The sequence below is a fragment of the Diceros bicornis genome, chromosome 20 (genome assembly GCF_020826845.1).
Source record: "Diceros bicornis minor isolate mBicDic1 chromosome 20, mDicBic1.mat.cur, whole genome shotgun sequence".
Lineage (NCBI taxonomy): Eukaryota > Metazoa > Chordata > Mammalia > Perissodactyla > Rhinocerotidae > Diceros > Diceros bicornis.
This window is the reverse complement of record NC_080759.1, coordinates 44,009,748-44,034,631: the sequence shown is the minus strand read 5'-3', so window position 1 is coordinate 44,034,631 and position 24,884 is coordinate 44,009,748. Positions and strand designations below refer to the sequence as shown.

Below are 24,884 nucleotides of genomic sequence, written 5' to 3'. Positions count from 1 at the left end.
ACTAGTAATTCTGAGTCCTCTTCCTTCTTCTTGCCTAAGTTCAGCTACTTTTAATTCTAAAATGTGTCTCTAATTTGTCCTTTTCTCTCCATGCTAACTGCTGCCTTAGTTCAAACTCTGTGCCAATCTCTTCACAGATTCCCTTCCTCAAATTCAATGCATATTCAGTGTACTTCTACGTTGCCATCAGAAAGGTCTATCAAAATTGAAAATGTGATAATTTCCCTCCTTTGCTTCAAACCCTCTGGAAAATGCACACTGTTTTCTACAGAACACAAAGCAAGTGTCTTATCTTGCATAGAATAGTCCTCATGAGGTGGCTCATTTGAAACACTTACACATCATTTCTTTCCCCTTCTAAACTCTTTATTTGTGCCTCTTCAGATACTCTGAACATCTTAGAGTTTCATCAAAAGTCCATATTGAAACATGCACCATGCTTTGCAGATGCAACTTCTTTTACAGTATCTCCACCCTTTTCCTGTCATCTACAAATTGATTTAAATGCTGAGTTCCTATCACCAATATTTAAGGTCAGTTATTACCAACAACATAAAGCCTCCAACCTCTACCTCCCTGCCTACCTTCTCAACTCTCTAGACCCCTCTCCACTCTATTGGAATTAACCGTTCATTTCTGGAGCCCATCTTTAACCTAAGTTTGCAAAATAACTTTCGGCATGTTGTATTGTGCTTATATAATTACGAATATGTTTGATTATGAGCTCCTTGTGGTATGTCCAATGTCTAAAACATACCTGACACACACTAGGGGTTCACAAAGATTTGCTTAATTAAATTAAATAAATTTAGTAATCTACTCGTTGCCAGTATTGTAATTTTTAATGGAAAGACCCAGTTAAACTTTTTATTGTACATCTCAGCAGTTAAGCACTTCTAAACAACCATTACATGCATTTTCTACTTGCTATGTCAGTTCATCTGCTATCCAATTATCACCCTTTAAGCTGCACACACCTGGAATTAATTTACTCTTGGATTACTGTGACAATTTCAAACTCTTTTTCTGTGGTACATTACGAGCAATTGAGGAAATTACAGTCTGTTCTGAATACTTGGTATTCCATGGCGAGTTTCCGAAAAAGCTGACAATTTGGAAACTAGAATTCCCCGGTGAGAGTTCAACCATGAAACCAGCAAATACTGTGAGAACTTCCTAGGCCCCGTGTGCACTGATCTTAACATTAATGTGTAAAAGGTGATTTTACCACCAATCAGTGTTCTCATTGAACTCTAAGGCAACATTTCTCAAAGTGTGATCATCGGGACACCTAAATTTAATTCACCAGGTTTTCCTGTTAAAATGTAGATCCCCATATTCCACCCAAGACATACTCATCTTTGTCATGAAGGAATCTAAAAGTCTTTTTTTCTTTCTTTTATGACAACTATTCCAAGTAATTGTGATGAATCCTAAATAAGTCCTGCTTTAGGGAAGGTAGAGCTATAATAAAACCTGACAGCTGTTGCATAGACATGGATGACTAGTCTGGAAGATGGACCCACCTGGAGATGGATCCTCCCACTGCCTCACTCATGGTATTATTTGAACTCTCTCACTCTGAGCTTGTTACATAGGAGGCACTTAATAATTAAGAGCTATAATTACTACTTTTCTTTGTTATGACAAAGTCAATGCTAGAAGAAATTCACTTAGATTCCAAATAATAACTATTTTTTATTTTATTGAATTGTCATTTTTAAATGAAGTACAACATATTCTATTCTATAAATAATTATCTATGACTATATATAGTATAGTATAAAAAGTATACAATTGGAAAGACATCGGTGATTATATGTTAGCTTTTTGGTGGTGGTTGTTAGATAAACCAAATCAACATGGCCCATTTCAAAGAGGGAGGAGGGTTAACCCTGGCTACTCTATTCCACTTACAAGAGCAGTGATCTTGGCTATTCTACGTCATTTCTCTAAGTGTTGTTTTCGTCATCTCTGCAATAATAATACACATGCGACAAGATCTAAATTATTAAAATAAAAGAGCTTCTAGTCTTTTCCTTCTATTACCCTCTAAAAATGATTCTGATTTGGTTCATTTCACCTCACTTGATCTTTATGTTTGATTTAAAGTAGAAAACCATTTCTGGGGCATTTGTAATGACTAATGAGACAAAAAGACAGTGAGAGAAGGATGGTGGAAAAGAACAAGAACTGGAAAACCCTTTTCAGAGATTGTGAAGGGTGTGGTTTGAAAGAGATATTTTGGGGGAACCAAATAGATGATATGAGAGAGAAACTAATAAGACTTTAAAGAAATATAACTTGAGGATTATGTGTTTCATTCATTGTCTCCAAGAAGTGAGGGTAAACCAGTTGAATATTTTATCTCTTATCACATGGAATATTTTCTTTTAACTGCAGTTCTGCCCTGGGTTTTAAACATGTGGGTCACAGCTTCATACATTTCACAACCCCTTGGTTAAAAAAATCTTGTAAGGTGTAAAGGAAGTGATGCGTGAAAAGTCACCAGCCCTTTGCCCTGCACAGACAAAGCACAAGTACAAATCAACAGTGCTATCTATTAAATTTTATTTTTCTTTGATATTTTCCTCTCTTATAATCTTGTTTAAAGTATATTTCTGCTACATTGTTCCCATATATCCTCACAACAATAAAGGAATACGAATTTTATTGCTGCTTTATTTTACAATTCATTGGTTTCACTTCAATGAGCTTAACTGGCAACCTAAAACGATGTGTGAGTATCTTCTTTTAGCTAGTGTTTGTGAATACTTTCTTAAGAATTGTTCACCTGTGACAGCCCACCCTCCCTCCATTTCATCATCTTTCTATTCACGGAGCCACAGAACCAGCTGTGTAGGGACACAGACCTGAAATTTAATTTGGACATTTTTTGTGCACACACTCTGAGCTAGTGTTTTTACTTGTCTGTTTCACCCCCCTGCTTTCTAATGAGACAAGAAAATAACAAATTTTACTCATTTTGTTTTGATTTGCAACAATCGTTTTTCCTTAACAATCAATAAATTGCATTCAAAACTTGTTTTGGCAAATAATATATACATTTGCTGTTTTCCACATCACTTTTCTTGTCAAGCTTTATGGAATCTTCCTCAGGTGAAATAAACATTTATTACATTTGTTAAATTTTTCTTAAAGTCTGTTGGAACATGGAAATTCATTTTTAAACATTTTATCATGAAAGTAAGCAAAAAATAACAACAAATTAACAGCATAAGATTCAACCAAGGGACTATTCAAAGCAGAGTTCAAAACTTCTTAGGAATATATCATTGTATATTTTGCCATCTAATATTTGCGTAGCAAGAATGTTTTGTACTTATATCATATTTTAAAATAGATACTTGAGGGGCCCGTCCCGTGGCATAGTGGTTGAGTTCCGTGCACTCTCCGCTTGGGCACCCTGGGTTTGCAGGTTCAGATCCTGGCTGTGGACTTACCACTTGTCAATCATGCTGTGGCAGTGACCCACATACAAAATAGAGGAAGATGGGCACAGATTAGGTCAGGCTAATCTTCCTCAAGCAAAACAAAAGAGGAAGATTGGCAACAGGTGTTAGCTCAGGGCAAATCTTCCTCAACAAAAAGAAAAAAAATGATACTTGAAGAAGAGTTTTCTTATCTCTAATAATTTATTTAATGATTATATTTTTGTTTGTTTGTCCATTTAAGAAATCTGAGAATCTCTCTTATAAAAAAATAAAAATCATCCCAGATAAATGAAGGAGAAGATCTGCAGTACCACCCTGCATTTCTGATTTGTCTAAAAACATTTGGAGTGGTTCCTGATAAGTCTTGCTACGCCGAAGCTCTTCATTTCCACTGAAACATAACCCCCCTTGGATGTTCTTTATCCAATAATTGAGTAATTGTGATGTCCTTCTTCAGGGACTGAATTAACATATGCCTTAAGTTACAGCCCATTCACCATCATCTCTTTATCTCCTTGAAAGCGACATCATGAGAATGAATAATATGTGTGACATTACGCACCTTCTCAAGAGTTTTTCACCAACAGCCTGGTCTCATTTGGGAGCTTGCTTTACTCTTTGTCAACATGCTTTATGTGCCAGAAAGCATATTAAACACTGTCAAATGTTATCCTGTCTCTGCAGGCACATTTCCCCTGGATCACGGTGGCTACTATTCTGGCTTTGTAGTTGAGGAGACCTATTTTTGGACCCCAGCCCCCCATTTTATGAGCTAGTTGTGACAAACGACAGAACTTCTCTGTGCCTCCGCTTTCTTATTCCTAGTATGCAGAAAACAATAGCATTCTACTTTTGGGGATCCTGAGAGAGTTAATGAAATAATTCCTGAATACTCTCCACATAGCTATCAGAAAACATTAAATTATAGGTGTAATTATTGACAATATTATAGCTCACCTGTCACCTTTACTCTATCTCCCCATCTCTCACAGGAGTTTTCAAATGTATCCCATTCTTATCATCCCTAGGCCTTGTATCAAAGCCATAGTTTCCTGTGCCTAAATCCTTAACTTTTAAGTAACACCAAAGTAATTATTTTTAGTCAGCAAGAAAAATCTTCTACTGTTATTGGAAATTATGTTGTCATTTTTCAGAAGCTGAAGTGATTTCCAAAAGCATCAGGATAATCAAATCGGGCTAGGACTTGAAGGACCTAGACTTATTGTTTTGATTCTTGTCCTTTTCTTGGCCATGGTCATCTCCTATTCTTTTTTTTTTTTTTTTTTTGGCTTTAGGAAGATTAGCCCTGAGCTGACATCTGTGCCAATCTTCCTCTATTTTTGTATGTGGGTCACTGCCACAGAATGGCTGACAAGTGATGTAGGTCCACACCCAGGATGCAAACCCAGGGCGCTGAAGTGGAGCACACCAAACTTAACCACTACGCCATGGGGACACACCCATTCATTTCTTATTCTTAATGTAGTTTTTGCCACTTACACTGATCAAGAAAACTTTTTAGTCTTCCTTTGTATTTTGCTTCTAAGCTATAATATAGGTCACTTGCTAAACACTAGAAATCCTACTCTTCAAGAAACTTTTCTACAAATACCATCTCCACTCCATCGTCTCCTCTTCCAACTTCTTCATCCACTCAGACTCTATAAGAATTGTAAATAATTCTAGAGTTGGAAGAACCGGTGAGCTTATAGCTAAAGTACTTCCCACCATATTATTTGTGGGTATCTGGTGAAGTTTTGATTTTTATATATTCGAAGCTGGAAATTTTTCAACTAGAAACTTTCCAAATCTTTTCCACCTTCTAAGAAGAAGACTAGGATTTACTTTTGAACAAAACATTTTCTTAGTTCTGGAAAGAATGAATAGAATGGCCTACTGTAGTTATGCAGATACATGGTGTAGAATCTCCCCACTAATGTGAGGGCAAAGTTTTCTAACAGGACATTTCGATTTGTCAAAGGTCTACCCAAGTCTCAGCTAATATTGATTGTTAAAATTAGATTGCACTTTTCTTCTGTGTATCTATTACATTGGAAAGTTTATAAAGGAGCAGAATAATTTTCTATGAGTAATGCTGAGGCTATTAATGTGATTAAGTATGTCCAATGTATGTAGAGTCCCTTATTGAGGCAAAATGATTAGAAGAATAATAGGGGCCTGTAGGAGAAAAGTCACAATAATGATCATGAAAATTCTGTTTCAAAATCAAGACAGTGTCTTGGGAGAGTGGTGTTATTTTAGGCCTAGAATGAGCTGATTCTGGATGCTCTGCCAACCAACTGCAACGGGCATGCCCCAGGCAAGCCAGCTGCCTGCATGTTGTGATTTAATAGAGCTATAAGAATACGGTCATAGCCTTTAAGGCCCAGGCAGTGTTCTAAATGATGGACACATTAAGGTGGCCATATAAAATTTGTCATCCAACAGGACCACTTTTGAAAGTAAAAATGGGTGCTATGAATAATTTTACTCTGACATCAGGCGTAACCCTATAGCCAACCGGATTATTGCTGAGAGGAGAACACTTCTTTCTTTGTATCATGAGGAGCAGTCTTGGCTTTGAAAAATCAGCAGAGACCTGCACTGCAAGGCCAAGTAGAACTGGGACAATGATATTTTACAGTCTGCCCTTTACTCCCTGCAGAAGGAGCTGCAAGGAACTTATTCATGAAAGGTGCAAGCTACGTGGGAAAGGACTACACATCCTGCATAAACCGCACACGGGGACTTGTTTTCTAATAATCGCAAAACAGCAAGTAAGAGTAACCTGATTTTTTAGATCTATATCATTGAAGCCTAGGACTGAAGGGGAACATGTTGAAATCTATATTTTTCATTCTTGACGATATTTACTCTTCCTTTATATCTAAGGAAGAGTATCATATTTTATTTTATCATATTTTACTCATCCTAAAATTCTCATAGTTCCTGCTCTTACCCATTTATCTATATCTTATTTGTTCTTCTGAACTCTCACTCAGGAAGCTTAGTGCATTGAGAGTATACATAATTATTTTTCTGTAAGTAATTATTTTACTTAATAGAACTGGAATATTCCCCTACTGGGTTACTTAATTATTAACTTACTAGCTGCTCTTGATTATTGTTTGATCAAAAAAATTTCATTTAATAATATGTATTCATGGCCATTAATAAAGGCATAAGCTTTGAAATATGAATGACTATACTTCAAAACTGAATGATAAAAATTAAATAATCATTTAAATTTATTTAATGTGCCATATAATAACTAAGTTTGGTATTTAATGAAATATTGCATGTTACAGAGAAATCTAATCACTGGAGGCAAAAACTAGAAGCAATACTTCGCAAATTAATTGATGAGTGCAGGGCTGGCCCCATGGCTTAGCAGTTAAGTGTTCGCGCTCTGCTGCTGGCGGCCTGGGTTCGGATCCTGAGCGCGCACCAACACACTGCTTCTCCAGCCATGCTGAGGCCGTGTCCCACATACAGCAACTAGAAGGATGTGCAGCTATGACATACAACTATCCACCGGGGCTTTGGGGGGGAAATAAATAAATAAATAAATAAAATCTTTAATTGATGAGTGCAGGTTTACACATATTGATAAAAATATATGTCATAATTAACACTTCTAAACTTTGAATTTAAACATTGGCATTCTAAAATATGAAATCTAGATTTCTTCCATCAAATGCAAAAATTTTAAATTACATATAATTGCAAAATTCATTTGTAATTGTTTGTTGTAATGAATATGAAGGAGGAAGACATTATACATAACAAATAAGTCTTTAAACCAACCAAAGAAAAGAAAACAAGGTCTTGAAATAAGTGTTTAAATTATTTTTCTCCACTATGCATATTAACATTTATTTAATCTTTAGTGTGTTACAAGTCTCGGTGGTCTTGATTTTGTTCATTTGTTCACAGGAATGTATTTGGTTTTAAGCTGATTTCCCCAATACATTGTTAACTCTGAATAAACTTGTTTCTGTGCTTTATGATAGGAGTCGTGCACTCTCGACAATGTGAGCTTACTAAATTATAGTAATAATTTCCCCATTTATTGTGACTATTTGTCCAAGATTCTATTATACTGTTGTTCCAGCTACGTGGATACACTTAGATGAGGGAAGGAGAGCTTGGAACATGGGCATGCTTGTGGTGCTGGGAGATTCTGAGGAAACTAAGGAGCAATAGTAAAAATGGGAATGTATGTTCATATCTATGTCCACTCCATAGAATATGACAGATTCTTCATATATGATTCTCTTGTTCCAAGGAGTGAAAAGTACATTCTGATGAATCTAGACACCTTTCGGTGAAGCCCAAATCCCTACATTCCATCCAGAAACATTACAGTTTCTACACTGGGCAAAAAGTGTGGAGTGAGGGTATTGCAGCAACATTAACGATGCTTGGCTGAGAATCTACATGCATTGTCCCATATGTGGATTAAGTAATCCCCACAATAACCTTATTATTTTCTTTCCATATCATCCCTGCTTTACAGATGAGAATACTGAGGTGGTAAGGTTATTCAAAGGCCACAAAAGAGCCTATGATTCTTTCACCAACCCTGCTGGTTCTCACTCAGGAGACCCATTTCTGACAACTAGCCCACGTCCCTGAGAACTCTGAATCTTCGAGAGGGAGACAAGACTGAGAGGGCAGTTCTGAGTGTCCACAAATGAAAGGCCTAAGTCCATACAGCATTCTTTTGTCAAGTGTAGTTATCTAAAAAAGGGTCCACACCCCTTTTCTGTAAAGGGCCAGATAGTAAGTATTTTAGGTTTTATGAGCCATACGGTTTTTGTCCTAATTACTCAACCTTGCCATCTTGTGTGAAAACGGCCATAGACGGTATGTAAACAAATGAGCATGACTGTATTCCAATAAAACTTTATTTATGAAAACAGGCAGCAGGCTGGATTTGGTCTGAAAGCCATAGTTTGCCAACCCTAATCTAAACTCATACTAGAAAAGTTCCTATTAATGTTTTTTTTCCTTTCTTTTCCAAAATACTTCTCCAAAACTTCTTAAAGGATGGCATGAGCAGGAGTAGCCATTAAACGAAGAAGCACTTTCAAGGATGCTCAGATACTTGTCATCATTAGGGGGAAAAAAATGTGTGATTAAGATTCTTTAACCTAACTCAGTATCAGAACCTCTCTTTTCTTCCAGGAAAACTAAAGCAATGGAATCAGAGAATGGGGCAGATTCTGAGGAGTTGATCAGTTCAGACACTGTGAATTTGGGGACATAGATTTCTTCAGAAATAATTGGACACTAAAATGTCTTTCTTCCATCCTATGCTCATTTCTACTACTCCAGCCCCCAAACTACGAGGATGGAGCCATGCTGTTTTATGATCCACAAGAGCCAGATATGTACAAACATTCACTTAGCTGAAAACAAATGGACTGTTTATGCAAGCTTTCATGGAGTGATGATAAAATTCCGCTTATTTAAGGGCAGTGAAGTGATCAAATATGTCACTCACAATTCTGTGTCCACTAGGGAGCCAAGGGATATGCAGAGATTCACAATAAAATGTGTCCCTTGCAGAAATTCCTTGATATTTGAAAATATATTTAGGAATTTTTAGAAGTCTTTAATAACACTATCTAAAAGGAAGTGTAGTGTATTTTTGTACACATATTTACTGTTTTTTGTTTTTTTGTGTGAGAAAGATCAGCCCTGAGCTCACATCCAGGCTAGTCCTCCTCTTTTTGCTGAGGAAGACTGGCTCTGAGCTAACATCCATTGCCAATCCTCCTCCTTTTTTTTTTTTCCCCAAAGCCCCCCAGTAGATAGTTGTACGTCATAGTTGCACATCCTTCTAGTTGCTGTATGTGGGACACGGCCTCAGCATGGCCGGAGAAGCGGTGCGTCAGTGCGCTCCCGGGATCCGAACCTGGGCAGCCAGTAGCGGAGCGCGTGCACTTAACAGCCAAGCCATGGCGCCGGCCCGATATTTACAGTTTTTAACTTGTTAAAATAGCCTCTATTTTTTTCCTAAATTTCCCCTTCTTTTGGTCTCTTAAGATCTTTTCTAATCAAGATAGAAAGAAAGATAGGAAGGAAGGAAGAAAGAGAGGAAGGAGGGAGGGAGGGAGGAAGAAAAAAAAAAGAAAGAATTATATTCACCTTATGTTACCTTTGGTCTCACTTTTATTTTCAACTATAGGTTTAAAGCTAGGGTTTAAATGGGTTAAGAAGCTTTGATTGTTTAAATAAACCATGGTTCTTCATTCATTTGAGAGAAATCAAACTATTGCTAATTTCTACGTGCTACTTTGGCACTACATATGTGCACCTGTAGGCTTCAGGAAAACATTCGATGATCTAACTTGTAGACAGTTATGAAGCAAAGGAGGAATCTTAAGGAATTTCCTGATCGCAATCATGTAGTGGATAATAAAAATAATTTAAACATTTTTCTATTTCATGCTCACAATGTTTTAATCAAAAGGGAAAATTACTTGAGGGTTGTGTTTTCAATCATTCCTTATTATCTTGCTTTATTTTCAAAGTACAGTTTTCTTTGTGTTTTAATTTGTTTTTCAAGCTACAATATAATTCTTCAGGGGTGGATTCAAAAGTTACTATTTGAAACATACTTGCAACAGTAGCTGACATGGTCAACACAACACAACTGTAATCCCATCTTTCAGTGCTACCAATTTATTGTTTAGTTTGTAAGTCTATTCAACAGAGAATTGTATTTAGAGCCTCTAACAGTAGGACCTCCATATCCGCAGGGTCGCACCCGGTTTCCACATCTGAGGATTCAACCAACCGTGGATGAAAAGGCCTATGATGACTGGGTCTGTACCAAACATGTACAAAGCTTTTTTTCTTGTCATTATTTCCTAAACAATGCAGTATAACAACTATTTACTTAGCATTTACATTCTATTAGGTATTATAAGTAATCTAGAGATGATTTCAAGTATACAGGAGTATGTGCATAGGTTATATGCAAAAACTACTGCCATTTTATATAAGGGACTTGATCATTCTCGGATTTTGGAACCAATCCCCCACGCACGGAGGGACGACTGTATACATCATGGGAAAATATCATTGCCCTCTTTTAATGCCCATCACTTTGAAAACAACATTTTGAATTACAATATCATTCTCTTTATGATAGATGGCTGAAGATATCATAAAATCCTATAAATATTTCCAAACTGTATCAGATTATTTCAGAATTCAATAGCACTGAATACTTTGTAAAATAAAAAAAAATTAATTCTAGATGGACTCTCCTCTCCTTATAATAAATCATTGTTTATGATGGAACAATAATTCTTACATTTTAATCAAGGAGTGAGACTATCAGTATAATTGTGAGGAGGTTATATCCCAAACAAGTATTCATATCCAGTGGCTGAAAGATATGTTATCTTCCATCATTTATATAAGAAAAAGTAATACGTATACTGCAAAAGTTATACTTATTGAGAAGATAGTTAATTTGTGAAGACCAACATCACCGAGGGCCAGAATTAGACTTGGAATTTCTTCATATATTCAGTTCCAAGTCCAAGATTCAGAATGGAAGAGAATATGAGCTATGGGATGAATGAATTTGTTGTTGTTGTTGCTTAAAAAGAAAAAAAAAGAGGGGGGGCCATCATTTGACTGCTGATGAAGAAATTCAGTTAGTTGGAAGAAGGTATTTAAATTATTTCTAACTTTACTAAGTCACTATACTATATGGTATTGCTTTAGTAAGTCAATACACTATATAGCATCGGGAGACCATTCTCCATCATCTCTTGTGTTCCTGGAGGTCTTACACAGAAAATACTAAATGTGCTTTTTTCAAGACTATATTTTCAAGAATGTTCATATAGCAAGCAACCTTGAAAAGTTGAGGTAGTATCTTCTTCCAAAGCAAAGGGCAGACATGCTTACTACCCAGTTCATTATAGATAATGTCTCCCTCTCAACCAAAGGGCAGAAATTATCAGGCTTCCTCTTCCATAATGCAATGCACTGCAGGTGCTGGCATCCATCTGGGCTTAGCCGTTTTGACCCTATGGTTCATGGGACAATGGGCACTGACTCAATTATGCTGATGTTTATGCTGCTTGCTGTGCTGTGAGTAATAAAATGTCCCTTTTCTCTGACCCAGGCATCTCATACCTTCTTCCAACATTCATGAAACTGTGGAAGACTAACAGTTCTTGACAGTTGATATAAAACAACAAACAACAACAAAACAGCATTCTTTAATAATGAGTATGAGTATGCATTAAAAGTCTACTCTAAAGTGGTTACACTAATATATGCCATATAGGAAATCTCCTTTATGCAATCTCTATGGGAAATTCCAGGAGTAGAAAATAGATGCTTTCATAATAGTGATTTCCTGTATTAGTTATATTGATTAAACGTCAGTAGCAATAAATTATGTTGTGCTTTCACGAATAATGAAACATAGATAGATGGTACCTTCCATAACAGTGCTTTCACTTCTTTAGAGTCATGAAAGAGGAATATTTCTCACATAAACATACTATGTTTAAAGTGTACCAAAAGAACCCAATCACATTTCAAGTGTACGTCTGACTGGCATAACCGTGGCATATATTCATAAACTCAATATTTTTAGAAGAATAACCTGGTATAATATGCAACTTGTAGAGATTTGACCATGTTAGCCCACAGAGAGCACTGTTTTTCAAAAAATCCAACTAATATTTTATAGAAAAGGTTTTGGAAACACATGTACACGTACACACAGACACACCACACACACAATCAACTGTACTGTGAAGTTTGTGACAAATGCACTTGAGATATTTTTGGTGAAAATATAATTTGAGTATGTGATATCTCCCTATATCATTAGTTACATGAATTGAGACACGTGTGCTTAAGCACGTTCATAGGGATAACCTGGGATTAGAATCAAAGCCTCAACTCCTTTTCCTAGTTTTTAAGTAACTACAGTCAGGCAACATCCATAAAAAATTTATGCGGGGCAACAAAAGACCCCGAATAGCTAAAGCAATCCTAAGAAAACAGAACAAAGCAGGAGGCATCACAATCCCTGACTTCAAAACATACTACAAAGCAATAGTAATCAAAACAGCATGGTGCTGGTACAAAAACAGACACACAGATCAATGGAACAGAAGTGAAAGCCCAGAAATAAAACCACACATATACGGTCAGCTAATTTTTGACACAGGAGCTAAGAACATACAATGGAGAAAGGAAAGTCTCTTCAATAAATGGTGTTGGGAAAACCGGACAGCCACATGCAAAAGAATGAAAGTGGACCATCTGCTATCGCAATTCACAAAAATTAACTCAAAATGGATCAAAGATCTGAAGGTGAGACCTGAAAGTATAAAACTCATAGAAGAAAATATAGGCAACACACTATTTGACATTGGTTATAAAGGAATCTTTTCAGATGACATGCCTACCCAGACTAGGGAAACTAAAGAAAAAATAAACAAGTTGGACTTTATCAGATTAAAGAGCTTCTACAAGACAAAAGAAACCAGAATCAAGATGAATAGACAACCCACCAGCTGGGAGAGAATATTTGCAAAACATACATCTGACAAAGGGTTGATCTCCATAATACATAAAGAACTCACACAACTGAACAACAAAAAAACAAACAACCTGATCAAAAAATGGGCAGAGGAAATGGACACTTCTCCAAAGAAGATATACAGATGGCCAATAGGCACATGAAAAGATGTTCAACATCATTAATCATCATGGAAATGCAAATCAAAACAACACTGAGATATCACCTCATGCCCGTTAGGATGGCTATAATCACCAAGTCAAAAAACAACAAACGTTGGAGAGGATGTGAAGAAACAGGAACCCTCATACACAGCTGGTGGGAATGCAAACTGGTGCAACCTCTATGGAAAACGGTATGGAGATCCCTCAAAAAATTAAAAATAGAGATGCCCTATGATCCAACCATCCCACTACTGGGAATCTATCCAACGAACCTGAAATCAACAATCCAAAGAGGCTTATGCACCCCTATGTTCATTGCGGCATTATTCACCATAGCCAAGAAGTGGAAGCAACCTAAGTGTCCCTCGACTGATGATTGGATCAAGAAAATGTGGTCTATATATACAATGGAATACTACTCAGCCATAAAAAAAGACAAAATCGTCCCATTTGCAACAACATGGGTGGGCCTGGATGGTATTACGTTAAGTGAAATAAGCCAGAAGGAGAAAGACAAACACTGTATGATCTCACTCATATGTGGAATATAAACCAACTCATGGACAGATAAAATTGTATTCTGATTACCAGGGGCAATGGGGGTGGGGGGTAGGCACAAGGGGTGAAGGGAGATATGTATATGGTGATGGACAAACAAAAATGTACAACCCAAAATTTCACAATGTTAAAAACTATTAAAACATCAATTAAAAAATATTAAAAAAATACAGATAAATTGTTAGAAGAAAATAAAGAATTAGAGGATAATTAGAGGTAAGGTGGAAAACAGCATAAGGAGAAGGAAGAAAGGAGAAGGAAAAAGAAAGAAGAAAGAAGTAGAAAAAAAATTTAAAAATAGTGCTCAAACCTTAATGCCATCCATGTCATTTTTGAAATGCTGGTTTTAGTAATTCATATATTGATTTAGAGATCACTGAATTTCTTTCAAGGTCCTGCCAATTCAATTAAAGTAAGCACATTAAACCTTTATTGCATAGCTATTATGAAACAACCAGCATGCTAGAAACAAGAAATAAATTGTAAAGGAGAGAAAAGAAGTGGCATACAATGGACATCCACTATTTGACAAGAGCTTTCGTATATTGTGTTATTTATTTGTTCAAATTCCATTTCAAGCAATTTTCCTTTTAAAGGTATTGCTATCTAATCACATCCAAAGATTATTATTTCAAAGATAGCCTCATGTACTGAGAGAAACTATAAAACTCAGGGAGATGTTTAAGAACCAAGGTGTCCAATAAATTATCAGGCTTACCTAATGATTCCTTTTCATGTTTTGCTGCAGAAAGAGCAGGTAGCTAAAGATGCTTTAATTAGCAGCAAGGTCAATCCATTTGGCAGCAGAATGGGTTAGAAACAACTTGATTTAGGGCACTTGAAGACTGCAAAGTTTCTCAGATATGTAAGTGAAGCAGGAGTCAAGAGGATGCATTATGTTTCAAATCTTGTATGAAGACTGAGTTGGTATTATGACCCATGAATCTCAAATGAACAGGAATTACTCTGACATTGAAAGCTCACACTTGAGGAGTAAATTGAACCAAGAAAACTACATTATAGGCTTCTCAAAAAGTTACATGACTCATGAACCAAATAGATAGATAGATAGATAGATAGATAGATAGATAGATAGATAGATAGATAGACAGACAATGTTGAGCTATGAAAACATCTTTTAAGTGTGTTAGTATAACCTGATATAATTTGCATTTTTATTGTGTGCAAAGGGTTATACACAGGAGTCAAAATATCATCCTAAAATTGTGTTAATTTATAAGAAATTCCAGATAGACAAATTATTTTTGCAATGTAATTATAGCTATTTTAGTAAGCTAAACACTCTCTCTATTTTTCTTCCTTATTCTTTTTTTTTTTTTTACTAATCCAAAACTAAATTCTACATACAATTACAAAAAAACCCCTAAATTCTATGCCACTGTCTTGACTTCTGTATATATATAAAAGCATATATTTTTATTGGTAAGTCTCTTTGGAACTTCAGTTTTTGTAGTTCCACCCCAGTTTCTCTTGGACTTCTCCTTTTTTAGTACCATTCTCTCCTTCATCACACTGGCCCTATAAATCTGCGGTAATGAATTGATACAATCGTCTATTCCTTTTTCTTCCTTCATAGGGCTTCCTGCTGGTGAAGAAAGTCACACATTGCTGATTAGTTCTACCACCTGAAAATCTTTTACAAAGTCATTTTTCTTAAATTCTAGCAGTCAACCAGCACTTCTTTCTTCTGACTAATCAATCATCTCATCTTTATAAGATCTGATTGGTTCTATTATTCCTATGAAGGTTAATTTTGTCTGTTAACTTAATTGGGCCAAGGTGTCCAGATATTTGATCAAACACTATTCTGGATGTTTCTATGAAGGTGTTTTTTGAATGAGATTAACATTTAAATCGAGTAAAGTAGATTACCCTCCATAATATGGGTGGGCCTCATCTAATCAGTTGAAGCCTTAATAAAACAAAGGCTGACCTCTCCCCAGCAAGAAGAAATTCTACCAGCATAATGCCTTTCAGCTCAGACTGCAACTCTTTCTGGGTCCCCAGCCTGTCTGCCTACCCTGCAGATTTTAGACTTGCACCTCCACAGTTGTATGAACCAAATATATTTAAAATAAACACATATATAAACATCCTATTTATTGTTTCTCTGGAGAACCCTGACAAATACATATTGTGGCACTAAGAGTGGTTCTAGAGGAACAAAATCTTATGGATGAGTTTTCTTAATTGGTTCTCCGGTTTCTGGAATTGACTCTCTAGTCTGATTAAAGATCCTAATGACTCTATTTCCAGTAGTAAAGACAGCACTGATAGTCCGTGGTGTGATATAGCAATAGAGATACGCAAAATATCACCCTTGGGTACTGCTAATCAAATACTTAGAAGAGGCAAGCATCTGGGTGACCATGTATTTGATACCTTTGAACATTTTTGTCAAACTCATGGTTATGATAAGATTGGCTAGTTGCTCCTAGTGTCGCTGGATGTCTTAGTCTGTTAGGGCTGCTATAATACCAGAGAGTAGGTAGCTTATAAACAACAGAAATTTACTTTTCACTGTTCCGGAAGCAGGAAGTCCAAGATCAAGATGCCAGAATGGTTTGGTAATGGCCCTCCTTTGGGTTGCAGACTTCTTGCTGTATCTTCACACGACAGAAGGGGCTAGGGAACTCTGGGGACCTTTTCTATAAGAGCAGTAGTCCTATTCATGAGGGCTCCATCCTCATGACCTAAGAACCTCTCGAAGGCCCCACTTCCTAATGTTATCACATTGGACATTAGGATTTCAACATATGAATTTAGGAAGACACAACCTTGAAGATCATAGCACTAGACAAAGTGGGGAAAGAACAGATATGCTCAGGGATTTGAATTCTCAGCTCAAGTTCCACATAAATGACCTGACAGCTTCTATGTCTGCCCTGAAAGAGACCTTTATCTCCTATAGCCACAGAACTGAGACTGCTGAAAAACAGGCCCAGAATCTCATCCTGTGAGTGGTTGAATTACAATGCAAATTGAATTCCCAGCCAGATAGTGCAACTACTTTCAAAATGAGTGCATTGATTGTGAAGGAATGGGGTCCTGAAAGTTGGAATGCAGATGCATGGAAAGACCCTGATGAAGCTGGGGGCATTGAGACCCTAAATTCTGATGAGTTTGCTTTGCCAGCAAAGCAGCCTCTCCACCTCCAACTGAGCAGATTAACCCTGAATGCCTGAGGAAACTGTAACGGCCTCCCCTGAGTCAGCTGCCATGTAAGACACTGCTGATTCTTCGAGACCCACCCTCATCATTTCTCTTTGCTTTTTGATCTATAACTAGACTCAAGTCTCAGCATGCCCCTAAAGGTGAAACACAAGGTGTGACCCATGAGCAGGTGTGCTACACACCAAAAGAACTACTTGGTTTGTCTAATTTATACAGACAGAAATCCAGGGAGTACATGTGGGAACGGATATTAAGGCTGTGAGATAATGGTGGAAGGAATATAAAGTTGATCAGGCTGAATTCATTGATATGGGCCAACTAAGCAGATATTCTGCATCTAATGTTGCATTTAATTCTGCATTTTATCTTGCAGCTTGGAAATTAAAAAGTGCTCTAACAGTTTATTCGGCTGAAACGTGGAACAAAAGGTTGCCCACAGTAAATGAATTTGAAATGCCAGACCTGCCTTGGTTTACTGTAGAGGAGGAGATTCAAAAGCTTAGGGAGATAGGAAGGCTAACGCATTTGTCATTTAAGACCTACTCACCCACTCTGGCAGCTTCCAGTGGACACATTTTTCACCATGACTGTGAGAAATAAGTTTGAGAGTGGAGCTCCAGCATCCCTGAAGAGCTCTGTGATGGCTCTTCTCTGTAGGCCAGAACTGACAGTGGGAACTGGTGTCACTGAAGAGGAAAAACTAAATGCAACAGGAATAATTGGAACTTGGGGTGACAAGGATCAATTGGCAGCATTCAATGGCCGAGGCAAGATGGGTATAGTTACCATAATGGACAGCTGAGCTAAAGCAGTAGTCAGAACAGTCTGACACATGGAGACCTATGGCATTGGCTAGTTGATGATCAAGTTCCTAGAAATGACATAGAGAGGAAGCCTATCAAATTCTTACTTGATCTATATAAGCAGAAAAATTCTAGTCAGGTGAATTAAAGTCTAAATTGAATCCTAAAAACAGAGAGTCATGGCTTCTCAATCAATTCCCAGACTCAAGCCAGTTTACAAACTTCAAAGAAAGGAAGGCCTGGTCCCCTTGAGGAAGGAGCCCATTACACTCCCAAAAATTTATACTGTTAATCTTTCTTCCAACTTTGCTCAAAGGGAGTTTATACTGGGTGACTGTACATTGGGGAAAAGAAAATAATCAGACGTTTAGGGGACTGCTGGACACTGGCTCTGAACTGACACTAATTCCAGGAGATTCAGAATGCCACTGTGGCCCACTAGCCAGAGCAGGGGCTTATGGAGGTCAGGAGATCAATGGAGTTCTAGCTCAGGTTCATCTCACGCTGAGCCCAATGGGTCCCCCCAATCCATTCTGTAATTATTTCTCCAGTTCTGGAATACATAGCTGGAATAAATTGTAATAGACATAATCCATAATTATGTATATATTTTATATATATATATATATATATATTCCATAATTGGAATAGATATACTCAGTATATCTGAACGTCTCCCCTGAGTCTCCAGCCTGCTGGCCTACCCTGCAGATTTTGGACTTGCTTCTCCACGATCACAAGAGCCAATTCCTTAAAATAATACACTCTCTCTCTCTCCATACATATGAACACACACATGCACACACACACTGTTGCTTTTGTTTCTCTGGAGAACACTAACTAATAGAATACCTATCAGATCAAACCAGGCATATCAGTAGGGCACAGATCAGTCTCTTTCAGCTATACTGTTGAAATGTACTGGCTGTACTCATTTCTCTCTCCTTTCTTTAAACTCTAGAGAAAACTATTAAAACCATTTGACAAAGGTCACCTCTGGCTCACCAAATGAGAAAACCATACAGTCTTTTCAGTCATTATTTAATTTGACCTGTGGAGTTTGATATTATTTGTCATTTATTATTCTTTTGTGTGTGTGTGTGTGAGGAAGATCAGCCCTGAGCTAACATCCACGCTAATCCTCCTCTTTTTTTGCTAAGGAAGACTGGCTCTGAGCTAATATCTATTGCCAATCCTCCTCCTTTTTTTCCCCCCAAAGCCCCAGTAGATAGTTGTATGTCGTAGTTGCACATCCTTCTAGTTGCTGTATGTGGGACCCGGCCTCAGCATGGCCGGAGAAGCATCGGTGAGCACCCGGGATCCGAACCCGGGCCACCAGTAGCAGAGTGTGCGCACTTAACCGCTAAGCCACGGGGCCAGCCTGGTCATTCATTATTCTTAAAACTTTCTTCTGGTTTATTTTCCATGACACTATTTAACACTTGTCTTTTACCTCTTATTAGCTAGATCTATCTAATGATTCTTCATCTGCTTTGCAGTTAAAAATCAAGGTTCTCATATCTTCTCTGTAATTTCTCCTAGTCTGTTATCCACTTAAGTGTTGTTGCCTACCATGTGTGTACTGGTTACTCCTATGTCTGTATCTCTACTATGGGCCTCTTGTTTGTGAACTCTAGACTAACGTATCCAAATATCTATGAGATACTTCACCTGCATACTTCTAAGTGCCTATGTAGATATATAATGTCTAACAGTGATCATTTTATTTCTTACTCTAGAACAAAACCCATACAAGCTACTAGTATAACTGAAGTCAGAAATCTGTGGCATTTTTTTTTTATTTCTCCCTCTCTTTCATTCTCTACATAAAACTATCCACTAATTTTTTTGTCTCATCTTTTATATTCCCATGACAAATGGATCTTTAAATCTTTGATTATCTTGCCCCCACCTTTCACATCTTCAACTCTAATATCCCATTTTCTTTATTACTTTCTAGACAAGCCTACTGTAAACTTCTCCTACATACGCTGTCTGTCTCCATGCCTGTTTCTCTGCCTCCAATGAGTACTTTAAATGGCTCTCTGAGTGATCATTCTAAAACTGCCATTCTGTCCATATGAATCTTCAACCAAGACATTTTGCAGATCTTGACACCTTTAAGAACAAATAATAGTGTAATGTACAGCATAGGGATTATTGTTAATAATACTGTATTACATATTTGAAAATTGCTGAGAGTAAATCTTAAAAGTCATCTCAAGAAAAAAAAACTATAGCTATGTATGGTGATGGATGTTTACTATGCTTATTACAGTGATAATTTTGCAATATATATAAATATTGAATCATTATGTTGTACACCTGAAACTAATATAATGTTATATGTCAATTACACTTCTATTAAAAATAAATAGGTAAATAAGTAAGAAAATAAGAACGAATAACACTGATCTTGGTATCAGACTTGAGCCTCTGCATACATTCTGTATTTACCTATTTTAAACAGCTGGCTTCACACTCTCTGATTATATTGAAATACTGTTATCTAGGCTCACCTTAAACTTTCAAGCCTCAGTGCTTATAAAAACTTTTCCTCAGACTATCTCTTCTGAAAAGATAAATTCATCCTTCAAGACTCATCTCGGGTGCTTCCTAATCTGTGACACTTTTCTTGAATTCCTCCATCTTCTACACAAGTCATAGACCTTCCTTTGTTTCCACCATCCCTTATAGGGTCTCCGTTATAGTACTTTTGACAGAGTATTGAAATTATTGTTAACTCTTAAGATCCTTATGAGATAAACTATGATATTTTCTTGTGCAATGGAGTTAAACTATCTGTCTTAAAATCTTAGTTTCCGCATTTACTGGGTGGGGCCATGGGCAAGTTACTTAACTTTCCTGTGCCTCAGTTTTCTGATATGTAAAATGAGATTACTAATAATCTTCCTCATAGTGCTGTTGTGAAGATTACATTAGTTTATGTGTGTAACGCAATTAAAACAGCGTTCAAAGTAGCACTCAATAAAGCTCACCTATTATAATTGTAATCTAGGGACCATCAGACTTAAATTTATGCTCACAACACTTTCTCAAATTGTAATGCATTCTCAGTCAAAAATATGTTGAATAAATGAATGCCTCTGAAATTAGGGTTTATATATGTTTCAATGTTTAATCTTTTTCCCATTTTAAACAATTTAGACTTAAGAATTGCTGCTAACAAAGATCATCTGAAATGACAACGCAGTTTCCTAAATTATTCTTTGAGGATAAAATGGGCAGCATGTTCTTGACACAGAGCTTTGAGGCTATGACATAAGTTAGTACTACACAGACAAAGGCATCCAGTTATATATGTTGGTGTCAGCATCCAACTTACTGCGTGTGTGTGTGTACGTGCACACGTGTGCATGTCTTTAATAACAGTTTTTTGTGGTGACTTTGAGTAATTGATAATATCTGAATTGAAAACTTTTGCCTATCAAATTAATTTCTGTGTTACTCTGCAATATGGCACCTTACACTTATCCAGGCATTGTAGTAAGTCCAAAATGACTGTTTGAAGAAAGCATTGGCCTTACCTCTGGACACTTCTGTGATTTCTTAGTATATAAAATAAAGTAATGTTCATTATAAGCAATACCACAGTTTGGTCTTTCTTGAAATGATGTCAATATTAACAGCTGCTCCTTTTAAATATAAAAATTGTTGAGGCTAATGTCCATTAAGCCACTTAGGTGACACCACGCCCCCCATAAATTCCTACATGAAGAGATTCTTTTAGATTTAAAGATAGGGAAGTTGACTTTTCCTTTCAATAAGTGGAGCTTCCAGTAATGGGAACCATTCAAATTAATGTTTTCCTTAGACGCTCTTGCTGCAAAGAAACATAAAGTTAAATTTAACACTCAATTATAATAGTTCAGTTTACTATTGTGCTTGGCACTTTTACATTTGCCCTTTTCTTTAGCCCCAAGTTCTATGTTATTTATAATACTTTACTTTTCTATAAACTGTCTCAAAGCTTTTCTGGAAAGAGCAGGAGAATAAATACATTTATATATGTTTACACACACAAATATAATGGCTTGAATTGGTTCCAGTGTTATCGTATTACTATTCCCACATCTAGAATCATCAATATAGAGTTAATTAAACTTTAATTAGTTTCCATGTCGAAAGGAAATATTGGCAAATGTTTCATCTGGACGAGAAACATACATTGCCTGAGAACCTTGGGTTTTCATTACATATTACAAATGTGGAGCCATGTGACTATGAAAATAATGTTTAATTTAATAATAAGTTAGATCTTAGAACTACTCCTTTTTAATCTATTTATGAATAATAACTCATCTTTTAAATGAATTGGATGAATTCCATACTATTGGAACAATTATAAAGGTAGAATTCTGGAGTATCAAACAAAACTTGCATAAGTAACTCCTAGACCCTTTTTACTTACTTCTCTAGTCAGTTTCATTAATTTTTCAACAAAATGTCAACTTTCTTACCTCAAATTCAAGCAAAAAAGGCTAGGGATCAGCTTCAATCAAAACCAGACAATATCTTCTCATCGGACATTTGCCAAGTACCTCAACGTGATGTCTAGTTTTCATTATAAGCAGAGTTGAGATAACTGTTACCCATGAGGTAGAGTCTTAGAGCCATGATACCTCTCCATTTGTCTTTGGATTTCAAAACTTGATCCTTACATTAAATTAACTCACAAGAATCAAGTGTACCAGAACAACATGAAATGATCTCACCATAGAAATGTTTTAGTGATTATTATATCCTGTGATCATATGGGGAACCATATAAGCAGAAACAATGAACAATAACATCAGGGGACTTCCATGCTTTGAAGTGCTTTCCTCAAAATTTTCTAAGACCCTGCTTGTTCCCAGGGCTATTTGTGGGCAGCAATACTATCTGGGTGGAGTGCCCTGGGCTAGAACCACTTGGGCCATTTCTCCTCTTTAAAGCTCTCTCCGACTTTCTACTCAATTTTTTGGCCCATCAGATACCCGTGGAGCTCCAGGACTAGCACCTATGGAGTTGTCTCAGGGCCACATGACCAAGATCTGACTTCTAGTAGTCAGCCTGTCAAAGAGATTGCTTCTGCTTAATGGCATTGTATAATTTTTACAAAATCATTAGAAATTAGAATTGCCAGAATGGTACTCAAAGACTGATTTTTTGTGACTCAAATTTTATATATAGATAGGTGTCCCACAGAAAATTTGTGTTGTGGGACCCCAAATGCCTACGGTCTCTTACACCTTAGGGCAATCCTGGTTATGCGTTGATTTTTAACAAAGGTTCTATTTGAAGACCTTCTAAACTGTATTATTTAATATTATTTAAATACATTTCTAAAAGGTAAATTCCAAAAATGTACCTCAAAGAATTTAGATCTTGAATGGATTTGTTTCCCTTGACCTAAAATTGGAATCATAAGACTCATCATGTTTCTCACTCATTTAGGCTTCCAGAAAGCACTGAGGACTATAATGTTCAACAGACATAATCTTCTATATTAGCCTCCTAACACTTCTATATTTCTCTGTTAGGATCCTAATTCCATTTCTGTCTTTGGATTTATTTTAAAATCTCTTCAAGCATATATGTTTTTATTAAGACCATGGCAAAATCTTTTAGAAAATTTAAAAACAGAATTAACAAAATCAAAATAAAATAAAATATTAATTTTTCTGGGAAAAAAATATTTTTTCCGTGTCATTGGTAAGTTCTATCTAGTCTAGACATGGGTCAAAAATTTTATGTAAGGAAATTAGCAGTAAAGCATAAATGGGCGAGAACAGTTGCCATCAACTATTTTTGTGAAAAAAAAAATTAAGTTTCTATAAACTTGCCCTAAGATTAAAAAATTGTGTGCTGTGTTAAAGATTGATGTGTATGTAGTTGGATTCCAACATTTATTACTTTGGCCATAAATAGCTTCATAACTAGCTTGCCAAACATATAATAAAGAAATTATTTATAAAGCATAAGCAAGCCAAGTCAAACACTTCAGAATCAAAATCCAAATGGTATGTCATATTTTTAAAGTGGAAGGGAAGGGAGACATTCTGGTCATTCAAGGATACTAACAGGTGATATTTTTCTATGTCTGTCATTGGTAAACAATTTCAGAATATCTGTAAGCAATAATGTGCTGTAATAACATTTTTAATGACATTTACGTATTTTAACTTCACGTCTTAAGCAAAGAATATAAAAAATAGGAACAAAAATATATATTACTTTCATTAAAATAATCTGGGAGAATGGAAGTAAACGGGGGTTAAATGATATTCCAAAGCTTACCCGGGCCATTGAATCAGGAAGAGAAACCAGGTCTCTTGGATTTCAATTCCAGTGTTCTAGTCACTGGTTTGTTCAACTCTTGTGCAAAACATCCATACACAATACACAACGCATAATCCCCCTTGCTACCAAGTGGTTGTCAAAAGAAACACGCCATTACCTTTCCCACGTACTGAGGCTCGGAGCCCATGTATTCCTCCAGCACAAAAAATTGATTCCATACCCAGCCACGTTTAACTCGTTGGAAATGTAATCGCCGCCCTGGCAGGTGGATAACATTTTCTCTTGGTTCTGTGGCTAAAGTCTGTTGTGGCTGTGGTTGAAGTGGTGTTAGGAGACCTCCATCAAACAGGACCCAGAGAAGCAGGGAGAAACAGTTCCTTGTAAGCATTGGCAAAGGCTTTCCTACGGCAGAGTAATAAAACTCCAGCACTTAATGCAGAATTGTGGAATCCAGGTTTGAGGTGTCTGTGGCCTCCACCACTTAGCTTTCTATTCTATTGCAGAAATGATAATGCAGGCATTAATCCTTTTGATGAAAAGCCTTCTACTGTATTATATTCCATCTAAAGGGACCTATAAAACAAATTAACAAAGATTCATTAAATTGATAGAATTACATGATGATGGTCATCAAAACTCTCATTATATCTGCCAACGTTTAAAGAAGCAGAGAGGAAAGACTTGAAAAGAATTATCTTGGTAAATGGTCATTGCTATTCAACCTGTAAACCTGGATAAACTGTTTTTCACAGACTTGAAAAAGTATTAGCTACAATGAAGAAAAAGGTGTATCATGAACAGAAGCAACTTTTTAATTTAGTAATTATTTTAAGAC

The 24,884-nt window shown here is 36.5% G+C and overlaps 1 protein-coding gene across 2 annotated transcripts in view; it reads right to left on the bottom strand.

The window, feature by feature from the left end:
- The window catches only part of CDH12 (cadherin 12), a 285,437-nt gene extending 260,821 nt beyond the window's left edge, over positions 1–24,616 (bottom strand). For both annotated transcript variants that reach the window (XM_058564303.1, XM_058564304.1), the window contains exon 1: positions 24,207–24,616. In XM_058564303.1, coding sequence (XP_058420286.1) covers positions 24,207–24,437 — 231 coding nt within the window. In that variant the 5' untranslated portion in view covers positions 24,438–24,616. The remainder of the gene's footprint in view (positions 1–24,206) is intronic.
- Between the last annotated feature and the right edge of the window lie 268 nt (positions 24,617–24,884).